General features: G+C 42.7%; 1 protein-coding gene across 1 annotated transcript in view; it reads left to right on the top strand.

The window, feature by feature from the left end:
• syne1a (spectrin repeat containing, nuclear envelope 1a) overlaps positions 1 to 15,385 on the top strand; it is a 126,511-nt gene that overhangs the window by 102,927 nt on the left and 8,199 nt on the right. Inside the window, exons 121-138 of the mRNA XM_014990836.2 lie at positions 840 to 1,022; positions 1,135 to 1,281; positions 1,391 to 1,545; positions 2,388 to 2,535; positions 2,946 to 3,040; positions 3,124 to 3,358; positions 3,569 to 3,763; positions 4,938 to 5,063; positions 6,052 to 6,207; positions 9,004 to 9,162; positions 9,352 to 9,518; positions 11,725 to 11,887; positions 12,828 to 13,015; positions 13,100 to 13,250; positions 13,581 to 13,763; positions 13,897 to 14,034; positions 14,162 to 14,353; positions 14,963 to 15,281. Of these exons, the coding sequence (XP_014846322.2) occupies positions 840 to 1,022; positions 1,135 to 1,281; positions 1,391 to 1,545; positions 2,388 to 2,535; positions 2,946 to 3,040; positions 3,124 to 3,358; positions 3,569 to 3,763; positions 4,938 to 5,063; positions 6,052 to 6,207; positions 9,004 to 9,162; positions 9,352 to 9,518; positions 11,725 to 11,887; positions 12,828 to 13,015; positions 13,100 to 13,250; positions 13,581 to 13,763; positions 13,897 to 14,034; positions 14,162 to 14,353; positions 14,963 to 15,281 (3,100 nt within the window). The remainder of the gene's footprint in view (positions 1 to 839; positions 1,023 to 1,134; positions 1,282 to 1,390; positions 1,546 to 2,387; positions 2,536 to 2,945; positions 3,041 to 3,123; positions 3,359 to 3,568; positions 3,764 to 4,937; positions 5,064 to 6,051; positions 6,208 to 9,003; positions 9,163 to 9,351; positions 9,519 to 11,724; positions 11,888 to 12,827; positions 13,016 to 13,099; positions 13,251 to 13,580; positions 13,764 to 13,896; positions 14,035 to 14,161; positions 14,354 to 14,962; positions 15,282 to 15,385) is intronic.

The raw sequence follows: 15,385 nt of genomic DNA, 5'->3' as shown, positions 1-15,385 counted from the left end.
GGAATTTCTAGCACTTGAAAACAAATTCATGCCACACTTTTCAAATTTGTGTTTGTAAAAACAATAGAAACCACGCAACATTACCCTTCCGCTTCTCAACAGTGCGCTTTTGTTGGTCTATAACATAAAATTGTCATATAAAACACTGAATGAGTGCTTGGAATGTAGCAAAATGTGGAAAAAGTTTCAGGCATATAAAAAGAGTTTCGCAAAGAAATCAAAGTGTGAGACCGAGACGTTTTTTCTCTTGCTCACTCGCTCCTCTGTAAAGAATCGGCATGACGCTCGTCGAAAGTCCTGTCGGCTCCCTGCTGCTCTGCACAAAGATTCTGCTCCCGCAAATGAAAACCAAATTGCGGCCTGTTCTTTTGCGCCGCTTGAACGTAAAGTCTCTGCCCGGTCGGCACAAAAGCCCTTTCAGAGTGAAGCCGCAAAGAGAAAGACGAGCCTGTGATTTACACTACAGGGATCCCCGAGCGTCATGCTGGGCGTGTCGGGGTGTAATGTCACAGTCTTAATTGTTGGAGCAGACTGTCTGAGAGAGGATCACTGATGCAGACCGTTGCTAGACAAAGTGGCAAAGAATTTTTAAAACTGTCTCTCTTTGCTGTTTGCCAAAATTCAACAGAATCATATCATTGTATGTACTTTTTTTGTCATACTTAGCTTATATATATATATATATATATATATATATATATATATATATATATATATATATATATATATATATATATATATATAATATTTGAGTTGTGAGATGCTTCTCCCATCAAATTCTTGGAAGCTTAAACATTAAAAAACTGCCACTGTTTGTTTTTCCTCTTATTTTATGGCAGGATTGCCTCAACGACCAAGACTCGGTGCAGCAGTCCCTCCAGCAGCTGCAGGCGTTAGAGGAGCAGCTGAAGAGCCAAGTTGACGCCTCCTCCTCTGCGTCGCTCAAATCTGACCATCTGCAGCTCGCTCATCGCCTGGCAGCGCTAGAGCACGCCCTCAACAGGCAGAAAGAAGTACTGCAGGTCGGTTAGCAGGGATTGTCTGGAGAGTTTGTTGACCCCTGATATGTGGGGGGTGGGTTAAAAAGCTGCGATCTTATTGTGTTTTATTCACCATGTGTCGGTCTGCTCACAGTGCGACTCCCAAGCCTGCGAGGGCTTCAGAGAGCAGCTGGACGCATTGATATGTAAGGCGAAAGAGGCGGAGGAGGTGCTGCAGGAGTCTGACCCAGTTGGTTCACCGGACCTCACTGTGGTGCAGACATGCATAGAAAGACTCAAGGTACAAACACTCCTGTCACGGCTAGAATTTATTCAGTGTTTGTCTATATTGTTGTGTTATTATTTATTCTGTTTTTTTTTTTTTTTTAAATGATCAATGTTTTTCATAGGCACAGCTCCTGCAGCTGAGCAGCCTGTCTCCAGACCTGGAGCGTGTCAATGAGTTGGTGTACCGACTACCGGTCAGTGACAGAGATGTTAAACGGGTTCAGAGTCTCAACAGAGCCTGGACCGCTCACTCTGCTCACCTCACAGAGAGGTTCAGGTAACCAGAACATTTGCTGTCACATTAGGTTTCTGTAGCTTTAGAAGCATAAATGTGTTTATACTTCAGCCAAAGATCAGGTTTTCAGACTTTTATGGGCTTTGTGACTCTTTTGTTGCACTTTTACAGTTTGTTTTTTTGTCCATTACCAGGCATGTTTTATTTATTTATTTAGTTACCTAACTTTGACTTGGCAGTCATGCAAAACAGGCCAGATGGCAAATAACTCGGGTCATGTTTCAGGTATTTGCTTTATTTTAGCCATAAGAGAAATATCCCTCATTCTCCCTCAAATAGGAAATTAATGTGTAACAGCAGGAAGGCGGAAAGCAAATAGAAGCATCCAGATTCACATGAAGGTACTAATTAGAGTAAGTTGTAGATGACATTTTTATGCTTTGTACTTCTTCTCTTGTTCTCCACTTTCCCTAATTTGCTGTTTGTGATGGCTGTGTCCTTCTTTTACTTGGTGATTTATTTATTTGTTTGTTTTTTTATACAGTATGGCCTACTTTTTTGTCTCAAAATAAAGATTTTCTTACCTATTTAAAAAAAAACACTGCATAATATGCTGTCAAGGTTAGATGCCAGGAGTGAACATAATTTTTTTTTTTTAGGCGTAAAATCCAATTTTTTAAGATCTCCAAAAAACATCCAACGAACCATTGATGTCTATAGACCATGATAAATGTTTGCGGTTTACAAAATTTGACTGGAAACAAAGTAGAGAAAAATGAGAGATGGTTTAACACTCGGCACTACAATTCCCAACAAATTCGCAGACCGGTAAAATAAACGGTTCGTTTTAATTTCAGTGTGTTTGTCCTTTCTGTTGTCTCCAGTAAACTGCAGTCAGTGTTGCTGCAGCAGCAGAGTTTCCTCCAGAAATGCGAAGCCTGGATGGATTTCCTCTCTCAGACTGAGAAGAAACTGGCCGCAGAGATTTCAGGAAACTACCAGAGTCTGTTGGAGCAGCAGAGGGACCACGAGGTTGGACATTTCTAGTTTTCTTCAATGTTTTTCTTTTTTTATTATTATTTTTTTAATAAAAAACAGACTTGCAATGTATTCAATTGGGATTTTATGTTGAGCTCCGTTTGGGTTTGGTGTCTGTATTCAGTGAAGGTCTGTGAACATCTGTTTTTAAGTCTTCTACACTTAAAAACACTTTGACTATAATCACACACGGCATTTTACACAGATAATAAAAAGTAAAAATAAATACATTTTAATGTCATTATTAGAACAACAATGAAAGACACAGTTTGGCACTTATTACTAGCAGCATGATAAAATTTCCCCTTCTAATATAATTTTAAAACATTCAAGGTGTATAAATACTTTTAGAAGCTGCTGTATGTATTGTGTGCAGTACTTTAACAATATTCCTGAACTTGCAGTTGTTCCAGGCAGAGATGTTCAGCAGACAGCAGATCCTTTACTCCATCATCAGCGACGGCCATCGGCTGCTGGACTTGGGTCAAGTGGATGACAGGTCGATGCCACAAACACCCGGTAATTTCCCACTTCGTGGAGCGAAATCTCACATTATGGTTGTCACTCTTCGCCCTGAAACAGCGACGACTTCAGCGTGAAACTGGCTCTGCTGAGCAACCAGTGGCAGTGTGTGGTGCGGCGGGCTCAGCAGCGGAGAGGCATCATCGACAGTCTGGTGCGACAGTGGCAGAACTACCAGGAGACGTCGGAGAAGCTGCGGCGGTGGCTGCAGGAAGTGACTCGCGATCCAGACGTACATCAGCCAGGAGAACCGGTGGCCCTGCAGGAGGCCCGAAGCCTTCTGGGTCAGATACAGGTACGTCACTGACTGAAGTTGTACTATATGTATTTTTTTTTAAACGTCTGCAGCAGTTTGCATCTTTGAAATACAGCAGAAACGTAAATGAACCCCACAGAGAAATGCAGATCAGATCTAAACCCTAAGCCTTTATCTCGTCTCCAACCTTAGAGCCCCTTAGTAAACCTGAACCTGCTCTGTCCTCTGTCTCTGTCCCCGCTCCTCCAGCTCAGGGAGCGAGTGCTTCAGCGGCAGCAAGGCGTCTACATCCTGACGGTGGAGGCCGGCAGGAGCCTGCTGCTGTCGGCTGACGTCAGGGCGGAGTCCACTCTGCAGACGGAGCTCATGGAGATCCACGACAGGTGGAAGCACGCCCACGACCGCCTAAATGAGCAGAAGAAGGAGCTGCATGGCTTGCTTAAGGTCTGGATTTGCAAATGAAAAACAGTGACGCTTCATCCTGCTTGATGATATGTTAATAGAATTCAAAATACCAGTCGTACAGGTTACGCAGTCGCTGAGCTGTGTGTCCAACATGCTTCAGTGAATCAATTTATTCACCCGATATAACAAATTTCATCGTTATTTCACAAACTATACACGAGTGAAAAGGGAACAGGAACAAGAAAAAATCTTGTACAAACCTGCCCCCTTCTCAATAATTACAACATAAATTTTTATGGCCGAATACATTAAATTAACAATTACGTTACAGACAATATATCATTCTCAGAAGTGTATGAGGTTTTATTTCTTTTTCTCATGGTGTATATTGAATTGGTTGATGGATAATTCTTTCAACTCCTCATCTAAACTGCTCCATCGGTTTACTCCATTCACCAAAATGCACATTTGTTTTAATTTGGAGGTGCAGTTACACCTCCGAGATCAATGAGCCTGCCTCATTTTTCTTACTTTTTACTTGAGCTTTGCACAGAAAGTGCATTTGTGCACCACTGAAACAGCCCCACATTATCATGCGGATGCTTTTTAAATTCATTTTTGCAAATAGCTCAGTGTGTCGTCTCTCCATTTGTTTCAACCATGTAGGTTTTACACATTTCAGTCCAGGTGAGAACAACCAATTGTGTCCAAGTGTCAACCATCTGACTCAATGATCCCACTAAGAAATGATGGAGGAAACTTGTTTCTGACTACAAAACTGTGCAGTTCCTCTGCAGCTTTCCAAGTGAAGGGGATCAATATTCATGGCAGTAATGAGTGTATTTAATCTTCTCACTGGAGACGTATAACAAACTAATTAATTGTTTTTAACTGGGATTGTTGATTTAGGTTTTTTGAGCTGAATCTCTAACCGTGTTTGTTTAATTCCTCATTTGGACTACTTTAAAAATAGCCACAGACTAATCTATTTGAAGCAGAATTACCTTCTTTTGTTATTTAACTCTCTTAATTCCCCACTTTGTTTGCTGCAACAGTCCCCGCGTCACTCTTTTCAGGGACGCATTTGCTTGCAGCGTAGTTTGTCGATGCTGCTGACCAAGTAGCAGGAATAATTCATAACGTCTCTGAGCATCCTGCAGCTTGTGCGGATGACGGTTTTCTGCTCCAATTCTTGTGGCGTGTGTTTGTGCAGAACTGGGAGCTGTGCGAGAAGGGCATCGACGTGTCGCTGGAGAAGCTGCGGGCCTTTAAGAGAAAGCTGTCGGCGGCGCTCCCGGAGCATCAAGAGGAACTGCACTCCGAGCAAATCAGGTGCAAGGTGAGGACTCGTTTTCTCCTTTTCTCTCAATTTATAGTTGCATTTTCTTCTTTCGTCTCTTTCTTCCTTCAGTAATCACATGTTTACACACAAACCTTCAGACTCAGACTTGTCCTCTTGTTACCTCTGTAATCCGACGCGCCGCCTGGACAGATAAACAGAAAAAAAACTTTATCCATCTGTTAGCAATCATGTGACCTTGCATGTGTTTAATGAGATTGCTTTTATTTTTGATTAGTGACCTTGCATTTCTAATCCGTAACACGTTTAAAAGACATTTTTGTATATAAAATATATGTGTATTTTTTTTTTTTTTTTTTTCATCTGCTCTTGCAAATTTCTTTCTGTAAAAATCAATAATATTCGGCTCTTGTTCAGCCGGTGGTCAGCATCTGCAGTTATGTTTGATGCACGGCACGTCCTCAGCTCCTCAGGGGAGGAGGAGGAGGAGGAGGAAGGGTGTGTGTGCAGCAGCACATAGCATCAGCTGAGGAGAGAGAGAGAGAGAGAGAGAGAGAGAGGGCAGGGAGGAAGAAAGGGAATGATTGCGTGAGCAGGAGAGAGAAGGAAAGAGAGAGCATCCCTGGTTCTGTGGGGGTGAATGTGCGCTCCCTTTTGTGCGTGTGTTGCGTAATGGAGACATTCTCCAGGTCCACAAATGATTACAGCGCAGCAGAACCGTCACAGTGACGAGGGAGGAGGAGGAGGAGGACGTACAAGGTTAGAAGGCTCTGTTTGCCGTGTCCTGCTTTCGCAATCGAATGTAGAGATTTAATTTCAACTCAAGGTTAGACGCTGCTGTGCAAAAATCTAAATAACTCGTCTGTTTGCTGTTTCGCTGGTTTGACGTCGCTTCTGGTTTCGCTACGGCTGAGACTCTTTGCTTTGGGTGGATTCTGGCTGCCAATGATGGATGAATAAAACCCCAAAACACAGGAAGGTCTCCAGCAATGGCTTTGCTTCTCTGTTTTTTCTGCCATGGATTCAGGAGCTGGAGAGCAGCGGGGAGGGATGGACTGATGACCTTACTTCCTTGTTCAGGCTGAGGGATTCCTTGGAGGGTTTGGTCAGCGCTGATGATGTCACAGTCTTACAGGAACGCCTGCAGCTGCTGTGGCGTCAGTGGGAGGAGGTTTGCCACCAGGTAGGATGCGCACAACCAACATTTAGTCTGCCCAGTTAATAAGCTTTTAGTAGCTTTAATTAATTCCTACTTTGGGATGTTCTTAATTAAAGTGACTTATTAAGCAAAGTAGGACTAAAAGCTTAAATAAATGATTGGATTTTGAGATGGATTTTGAACGAATCAAGTGAGAAGGGTGCAATAGTTGAAAGCTTACGAGCTCTTACTGCAAAAGTTGAATCACTTAGAGTATCTAAAATCAAAAGAAAAGCTAAGAGAATTGAAATAATGTGACTATGTTTAAATGATTGTAAGAAACAATTCAAATCTAGAAAAAAAAAATCAAACTAATTTTAATTTCAGTTATCTAAAGGCTATGTTGCAAAGGCAACACAGGAGTGCATTTGTAAAAAACGTCTGCCGAATTCGGTATGAGCATCAGATGGGTCAACACAAAATGAAGTTGTTTTTAGAAAAAATACATTATATCTTATAAATGGTTCTTTGCTTTAACCTCTAACCTCAAGCCTCCTGCAGTTTTCATTTTTGGCCAAAGATAACACCTGATAATTAAATAATAACCACCATGTGAAGCCAGCTACAACTTATAGATATGTTTTGTGCACCAAAATCACAATCTCAAACTCTTGTCGTGATTCAAGGACTTGATCTTCATAAAGGTGAAATAAAACGGTTTTAAGATTGGCATAGTCAGAGGGAAGCCTATAAAAGTGAAAAGAAAAGGTTCTAAAATTGACCCTTGAGGAACTCCACAATTAACTGTTCAAGAGGAGAAATGTTTCAAGGATTAAACCATGTAATGTTATGAGTTGTCTCACTGTCTGCTAGGGCTGTTGTAAACGAATATTTTAGTAATCGAGTAATCTATCGATTATTCTTACGATTAATCGAGTAATCGGATTAAAAAAAATTATAAAATGAAATATTGGTAAATCTGGCATAATACCGGTGTTACTATCAGATATCAATATGAGTCCAATTTTTCATATTTGAGCATCCCTAACAGTTGCTTTTTTGTAGTTTAGAAAACTAACCTGTAACAATAATGACTCACTTTCTAAGTTAACCAGAAGAAAAGTTATAGAAAAATCTGAAATTATATTGAATTTAATAACAAAGAGGCAGGCTCACAAATATGCTTATAAAAAATGTCTACAATCCAGCTTTTAGTTTATGTATTCATCTTCAGTGAGTTTAATAGATTAATTAAACTCACCTTGCCACCTAACCTGTCACGCTTTGGGTTTGAAAATACGGGAAATGCCGCCTGGAGTGGGAGGAGAGGGCGAATGAACGAACATGGGGTGGAGGGGAGGAAATAGACCAGCGGACTGATGAACCGTTAGACCGGGGGACGAACACGGGGGGAAGCAATACGGGATATTTACGACACCTTCACTGGTCACACTCAGAAACTCATCTACCAGCCATGTACGATGCGCTCCGCCACCCGTTTCTTCTGACCGGGATATGAAATTTATTGTGCGGTTCGTCGGTAAAGCTACATTTACACGGTAAGCATCAGCTACTCAGCCGCCCGCCCTGTTCAGGCTATCCGCTCACCTCAGCGCTCTTCCCGCCGTTCGCTTTCAACCAGCAGCCCCGGAGGAGAAATGCTGCCGTACTCCAGGCATTCCCCCAGTCATTTTAAGGATGCTTATTGGTTCCCCAAAAAACGATAAAAAGTCGGGCATTATCATCAATCAATAAAATCCCCACGGGCCAATCTTGAAGATTGGACTTTATGCCGCTGAGACTTAGCTTTTGTCAACAACTCAGAGGCGGAAGTGAGAGCTCCGCGCAACGCAAATGAAGTCCCGGCCGGAACACGGTGCGCTAACTAATAAAACATAAATTAACGAAGCTTCGAGGCAGGTAAATTTTCCTCGAGGAATTTTAGTAATCGAGGTACTCGAATCATTCGAGGAATCGTTTCAGCCCTACTGTCTGCTGTTCCTGTCTGCCTGCAAGGTGTAAAGATTGAATATGTATAAGTCTGAGTTGTTTCATTAGCAAAGACGATCTGTAAGAGAAACGTTTTTAACTTCCTCAGTTGTGCTCACTGTTAGCTGCTGATTTACATCTAAATTATCTCTGCAGGGAATCCAAATTTGGGCATTTGGTTACAATAAATTGGACTTTTCATCTAGTCCTCCAAATACTGCAAAAAAACAAAATCATATCCAAACGAAAAATTGTAAAAAATTAAATAAAATACATTAAGCTTTTTTTCCCCAACAGTTCTTCAAATAGCGTTGCTGACAATCTAAGGAGCCTCAATGTCTCAATTTCTCCCATCTCCCACGGAGAGTCATAAACTGAATGAAACGCTGTTAGCAGTCCAGGCTTTTCCTCTGATGACCATCAACACATTTGCCTAACATTTGTTATTAAAGCAATATCAGAAAAATATTCTGACGCAACGTTAATGTGTAAAATAATATCGTGGGCATATAATTGAAAAGTATGTTTAAATATGTTTGGGTTGGTGTCCTCAATAAATTCCCACTCAAACCACTCCTTATTGGAAATAGAAAGTGAGAACAGCTGTTTGCAGACACTGAGCTCAGCTGTCCTGACTTAATCACATTTATTCCCAACACCGCAGGCGTCACAAGATCCAGTAGCTTCGCTGGGATGGGCTGTTTAGATTACACTGAGCAACGTTTCAAGAATTAAAATTTAAATAAATGATTGCTCCAAGCATCACGTTGCTCTCTAAGAAAGCCAATTCTTTCGTTAATATTTTTTCTGTCAAATCATTAATCAGTACTTTCTCCGCCGTTATTCCCTCAGCTTTCCCTGCGCAGGCAGCAGGTGAGCGAGAAGTTGAATGAGTGGGCCGTTTTCAATGAGAAGAACAAGGAGCTGTGTGAGTGGCTCACACAGATGGAGAGCAAAGTCTCTCAGAATGGAGACATCAGCATTGAAGAGATGATTGAAAAGCTGCGCAAGGTAATTTCTAAAAATACCCGCTACCCATGAAATGTATTTGTCCTCTTAAAGACCGCTTAAAATGCGTTTGATTTGAAACATTAAAGAGAGCTGAAAAGCCAAACAAGACAACAGTACTGCACATAGTAATACTTTTCAGAGCATGAGAAGGCTTTACCTAATATAAGCTGCTTGGTGTTTGTTCGTCAGGACTACCAAGAGGAGATCAGCGTCGCTCAGGAAAACAAGCAGCAGCTACAGATGATGGGCGAGCGCCTGGCCAGAGCCAGCCAGGACAGCAAGGCGGCTGAGATCCAGCACAAACTCAGCAAAGTCAGTGAGCGCTGGCAGCACCTGCTGGACCTTATTGCTGCCAGGTGGGTTTACAAGACACCCTCATGCACTCTTTTTTTGTGTGTTAGTCAATGAAAATCTAATAGTAATAACTTTTTATGAGCTCTGGTAGTTGGGGAAGCAGATGCTTTTCACTCAGTGATTGTGGGGATTTTATTTCCCACAATCCTGCTGCTGAGGCATTTCCTCACTTCCTTCCTGGGGTCACTGGGACATCCAGTCTCTTGGGAGAGAACAATGTAACATGATTTCTCAAAGGTTTTTCTCTTGTGACCTTTTTGTCACTTGGCGAGTATTCCTGGGATGGAATGTTTTGAAAAATGTGTTGCATAAATATTCACTCAACTTGAACTTTTTCATGCTTTATGGATGCGTCTTAGTGGGATCGTATGTAACTTTAAAATTGAGATAAAGTAGTTTCAGATTTTAAAAAAAAATATGCATGAAATGAAGTTTTGGAGACGATTCATCTGCTGATACCCCTAAACAAAATTCTGCACAACCAAATTTCTTCAGGAACAGATTTCAGATTGTAATGTAAAATAACTCAGACGCTCTTGAAAGATTAGAGAATTTGTGGATTTTACGTTCCTTTGAATCTGTAAGGCATGCGACAGACAGACTCCTCCTCCTCCTGCGTTGCAAAATGACCCGACCCAAACTTTGACTGCAGCTCTCCCAGCTGCTTTCCTCAGCTGTCGCCCTCCGGGGTGACACTGGAGGAAGAAAGAAAGCAGAGGACTGTTGGTGACCTCACACAAGCAGCTGCACTCCCTTTGTCTTTAATATCCTCCGTTTGGAGAAAACAATTGCATTCCTGCTTTAAGTTTGCAGAAATCCATATTTTTCTTTTGTCATTTCAGATAGAAAATCTAGAATTTAGAAGATACAAGAATATTTTTGCCAATTTCTTGCAAGCATGATTTGTTTTTTTTAGCATATATTTTATATGGTAGCTCAGTGTCCACTCTCACAGAGCCTCTACTTATGTTCACACTCAGTCGGTGTGTAGCTTGTGTTTTATATTTCCACACAGTTCAGCTCTGCAGCACATGCTTCTGACTGTACGGCTGTTTTTAGAAACAGCCACACTTGTCACTCTCAGAGACTCACACACACGTGCGCGCGCACACACACACACACACATTGGCCTGTTTGGGGTTTTCTTTTTTTAACCTTGGAGAGCAACAGTAGATAAGTCACACACTTTTGTCTCCCCGCCTCTACCTGCTGCCCCAGTTTAGACAAACTCCCATGTGGAGCTTGCAGATAAACAGAGGAGCGTTCGGATATTTACTTCCTAACTTCACTGTTGTCTTTGAGAACTTTGCTCCCCCCCCCATGGTTTTGGATTTTGAGGCGGATAATATGGCAGGATGTCCCAGCGAGGAGGATCTGCCAGAGTGCGACTGCGATGTCAACAGGCAGGAGGATTTTTAAGATTTACAAAGGAAACAAAGCTACTTATTATTGTAATGATTAAGAATAATGTCTTTGACTTTGTTAAGCCAATAACTCGGCATATAGTGGGAAATGTTTGCTTTTCACGTTCGTGAGAAATCGGCGTCTTTGTCCGACTTCTATCACATCTGAGCTGCTGTTTGTAATGAGGATTTCCAACCATCTGCAACATGCAAATAAAGGGAAATATTTGTAAAAATTTGAATTATTCAAAGAGTCTTTGAGAATGTGTGAAGTTATTTTAAATTCCTTTCAACGGTGCTACTGTCACTGCCACATGCCAAGCAGGTTTAGGAATTTCGAGAGGCTGCGTGCAGCTGATGCAAATGCAAATAGCAAACAAATGTCCTCAAAATATGGCATTCAGTCCTGTGTTACCACCAGCTGCATGCACCAGTTCTTAGAATCTGATTAAAGTTTTGGATATTTGGTGGAAAGGTGCAGATTATATCTGGTAAAAGTTGCTATGCAGACTTTGCAGGGTTGATGCTTGCTGACCAAGCTAATCTGGCATTAGCAGATCCAAAATGATCACTATAATATCGAGGGCTTTATTTAAGGTGAAATCACTTCCCCAGACATGAAACATCCGCCATACTAATACAGAAAAGCTCTCTTTGTGGCTTAATTTAGTCTGTTTTTAGTTAAATTAAAAACTACTAATCCTAAGGACAACATCAATTTGACCTGATTCACTGGAAATATTCCCGCCTCATTTGCTTTTGGAGTCGTCCCATGTTTTAATTGCCGAATCTGCTCCTGGATCAGGGTGAAAAAGCTGCGGGAGACCCTGGTGGCGGTGCAGCAGCTGGACAAAAACATGAGCAGCCTTCGATCCTGGCTCTCCCACATCGAGACCGATCTCTCCAGGCCGATCGTCTACGAAACCTGCGACAAGCAGGAGATCCAGAGGAAACTCAACCAGCAGCAGGCAAGCAGATTTTAACATAACTTTCTTATTCTGCATTTTAGTTTGAAGCATTTGGGGAAAACTTTATCAGTATGTGGGAAATTTGCAGCACCCGTGTGAACACAAATGAACAGAAATGGAGTTTAATCGTTTGTATTTTCACTAAGAATAAATTCAACCAGGAGCACGTGAGTCAAATGCAGTGGATTAAGTTGCGAGACAGTACGGCACATGACTCGTGTTCTGCTGCCAAGATTCTGCTCTAAATCTGGACGCGTCGGTCAGAACCCACTAACCTCCTTCCTCTTTGGTTGCAATGCGTTCACACCAGCCCTGTTTTGTCCAAACTTAATCAAACAAAGTCAATCAAAGTTTGCTTGTCTTGAAAGTCAGGTTCAATTTGTTGAGGTGTGGATGTAAGCAGACCAGAGACTGCTCCAAAAAGCAGGAAGTGAACGACAGCGCATGGCATCCTGGGTAAATAGAAACAAAACAAATGCCAGCGGGAGAAATGGCTCGTAGTGTTTTACCAAACACAAAAGAGAAATCCTACAACCGCAAAAATCTGACAGCGCAGAAGGTAAGTTGCGCTGGTCTTCTTCAGAGGTTGCTGTGTTGTTTCCTTAAATGGGTCTTGGTGCAGCGCCACCACAGGTGAAAGGGTGAAATTTCACCTGTTGTGGGAACAAGGGGAACAGGTTTTTTTTTATAATTCGTGCAGTGTGAAAGTGAACCACACCAGCTGAAAATGGAACAAATATTGCAATTTTGGTCCAAGTCTACCGGACTGTCAGGTCAACACGCAGATTGTTCTTCTTCTTTACTCTCTGAAGATCTTTTTTTGTTTGTTTGTTTGTTTGTTTTTCTACTAAAAAAGGAATGTGCAGCACAGCAAAAAAAAATAAATAAATAAATAAAAGTTATACCAAATTGCAATCACCTTTTTTTTTTCTTTTTGTAGGACCTGCAGCGGGACATAGAGAAACACAGCACAGGCGTGGCGTCGGTGTTGAACCTGTGTGAAGTCCTGCTGCACGACTGCGACGCCTGCTCCACAGAGACGGAGTGCGACTCCATCCAGCAGGCGACCAGAGGCCTCGACAGACGCTGGAGGAACATCTGCGCCATGTCCATGGAGAGGAGGCTCAAGTAAGATGACCTCCTACGTTTACTTTCCGACATATCCAGCATCTTTGCTTCCCTTCACTCACAGCGCCGCTTCTTGCTCTGCAGGATTGAGGAGACGTGGAGGCTGTGGCAGAAGTTTCTGGATGATTACTCCAGGTTTGAGGATTGGTTGAAAACGTCAGAGAAAACGGCAGCGCTGCCCAACTCTTCTGGTGTTCTTTATACCGTCGCTAAGGAGGAGCTGAAGAAGTTTGAGGTCTGTGTGCTTTTAATATTCATCCCATTGATTTGTCTCGTTCTTTAGTAAAAGATCCTACAAATGCGGTCGATGCACCAGTTCATAAAAACAGAAGAGCGTCATGTTACTGCGGCTGATTTGATTCGGCTGCTTCAGAACATCACTGCACATTATTTCTTTTTCTTTAGACTACAGTTAGATTTTTTATTATTATTATTATTTAAAAGTAAAATTAGCTGTTAAAGTGATGGTTTGGAGTAACATCTTCATTATATGTGCAAATGGAAATAAAGTTGAATTGTTTGTCATTGAGGTGTGTGGGGTTTTTTTTTTTTTTCCCTCATACAGGCGTTCCAGCGCCAGGTGCAGGAATGTCTGACCCAGCTGGAGCTCATCAACAAGCAGTACCGTCGCCTGGCCCGGGAGAACCGCACAGACTCCTCCCACCGTCTCAGAGAAATGGTGCATGATGGGAACAGGCGATGGGATAACTTGCAGAAAAGAGTGGCTGCCATCCTTCGCAGACTGAAGGTAGCGGCGTCCTGCCTGCTGGCTAATTTGTTTCTCAGTTAGAACCCAGAAAAATTGCAAAAATAATAAAGAAAAATATATTAAGTTGAAGTGTAAAGATGTTAAGACAAACGAGAAGAAGTTGTCTGTGCAGCACTTCATCAGCCAGAGGGAGGAGTTTGAGACGGCGCGGGACAGCATCCTGGTGTGGCTCACTGAGATGGACCTCCAGTTGACCAACATCGAGCATTTCTCCGAGTGTGACGTTCAGGCCAAAATCAAACAGCTCAGAGTAAGAATGGAGCATCGTTCAGTGCTCAACGAATTCCTTCGCCCTTATTTTTAACTATAAGCTCATATCTGTTCACATGATGAATGAACAGATGTTTATGTTTATCTGTGTGTGTGTGTGTGTGCAGGCGTTCCAGCAGGAGATCTATCTGAACACGGCGAAGATCGAGCTGGTGTTTCGGCAGGGCGAAGCGCTCATCGAGAAGAGCGAGCCTCTGGACGCCGCCGTCATCGAGGAGGAGCTGGAGGAGCTGCAGAGATACTGCCAGGAAGTGTTCGGACGAGTGGACCGATATTACAAGAAGCTTACCAGACTGCCTGTAAGTGAACAGAGAAAGTCGTTTAGAGCAGCAGCGCCTTGCAAATGCATCCTTGCCTCTAAAAGCCTCCCACGTTTTGTCTCGTTACAAAAACACCGATGTATTTCGTTAGGAATTTATTTTACGCTCTTTATTGTTAAACTGGAAGTTTGATAAATGTGAAATTTGGGTCCTCTCGTGCCGCTGTCCTGCAACTTTTAGATGTGCCTCTGCTGCACCACACCTGAAAAGAATAATTAGGTCATTAGCAAGGCTCAGGAGAACCGATCTACACAGGGAGGAGGTAATTAAGCCATTTCATTCCACTGTTTTTTACCTGTGGCACATCTAAACACTGCAGGACAGCGGCCCTTGAGGACTGGAGTTTGACACCCCTGTCATTGTGAATGACAACCTGTGAATGACAGGTTAAGTGTGCCAATAGGTGCATATGATTAATAAGAATTAGTTATTGTATTGTCTGTTTGATTGGCTCTAATGCCAGTACTTTGAAAAAAATAATAATTTATATACATCTATCATTTGAATTTTTTTTTAGAACCTCTCGGTTTTATGCGTAAAATCCCTTTCAACCTGGACGGGTTCTGCTTTTTCACCGACTCCTTCTAGCTGGCGGATGATGAGCTCGACGGCTCAGACAGAGAGCTGGACGTGGAGGAAAGCGGAGATCTCTCTGATCTGCAGTGGGGCGAGTCGCCCGTCCCACGCCCGTCGAGCCGACCGGCCTCGGGCACGGCGGCGCCGATCCGGGCGGACCGCTCCGGCCGAGACACGCCGGCCAGCGTGGACTCCATCCCGCTAGAGTGGGACCATGACTACGACCTCAGCAGAGACCTGGAGAGCCCCGGAGGGCGGGGAAATGCGGAGCGGAGCCGAGGCCACCCGGAAGAGGATGAATATCTGAGGACAAGCAGCACGGTGCTGTCAGGTCGGTCCAACTACCAACTGAATTTATGGTTTTGTTTCACTGGGGGCTGGGCAATAGATCATTTTAATTGATTAATCAAACTTTTGTTTTATGAAGGTTTAATT

The sequence above is a fragment of the Poecilia mexicana genome, unplaced genomic scaffold (assembly GCF_051168715.1).
Source record: "Poecilia mexicana isolate PSO_F unplaced genomic scaffold, ASM5116871v1 scaffold_21, whole genome shotgun sequence".
Taxonomy (NCBI): Eukaryota; Metazoa; Chordata; class Actinopteri; order Cyprinodontiformes; family Poeciliidae; genus Poecilia; species Poecilia mexicana.
Note: the sequence above shows the minus strand (reverse complement) of the source record. Positions and strands in the feature narration are given on the sequence as shown.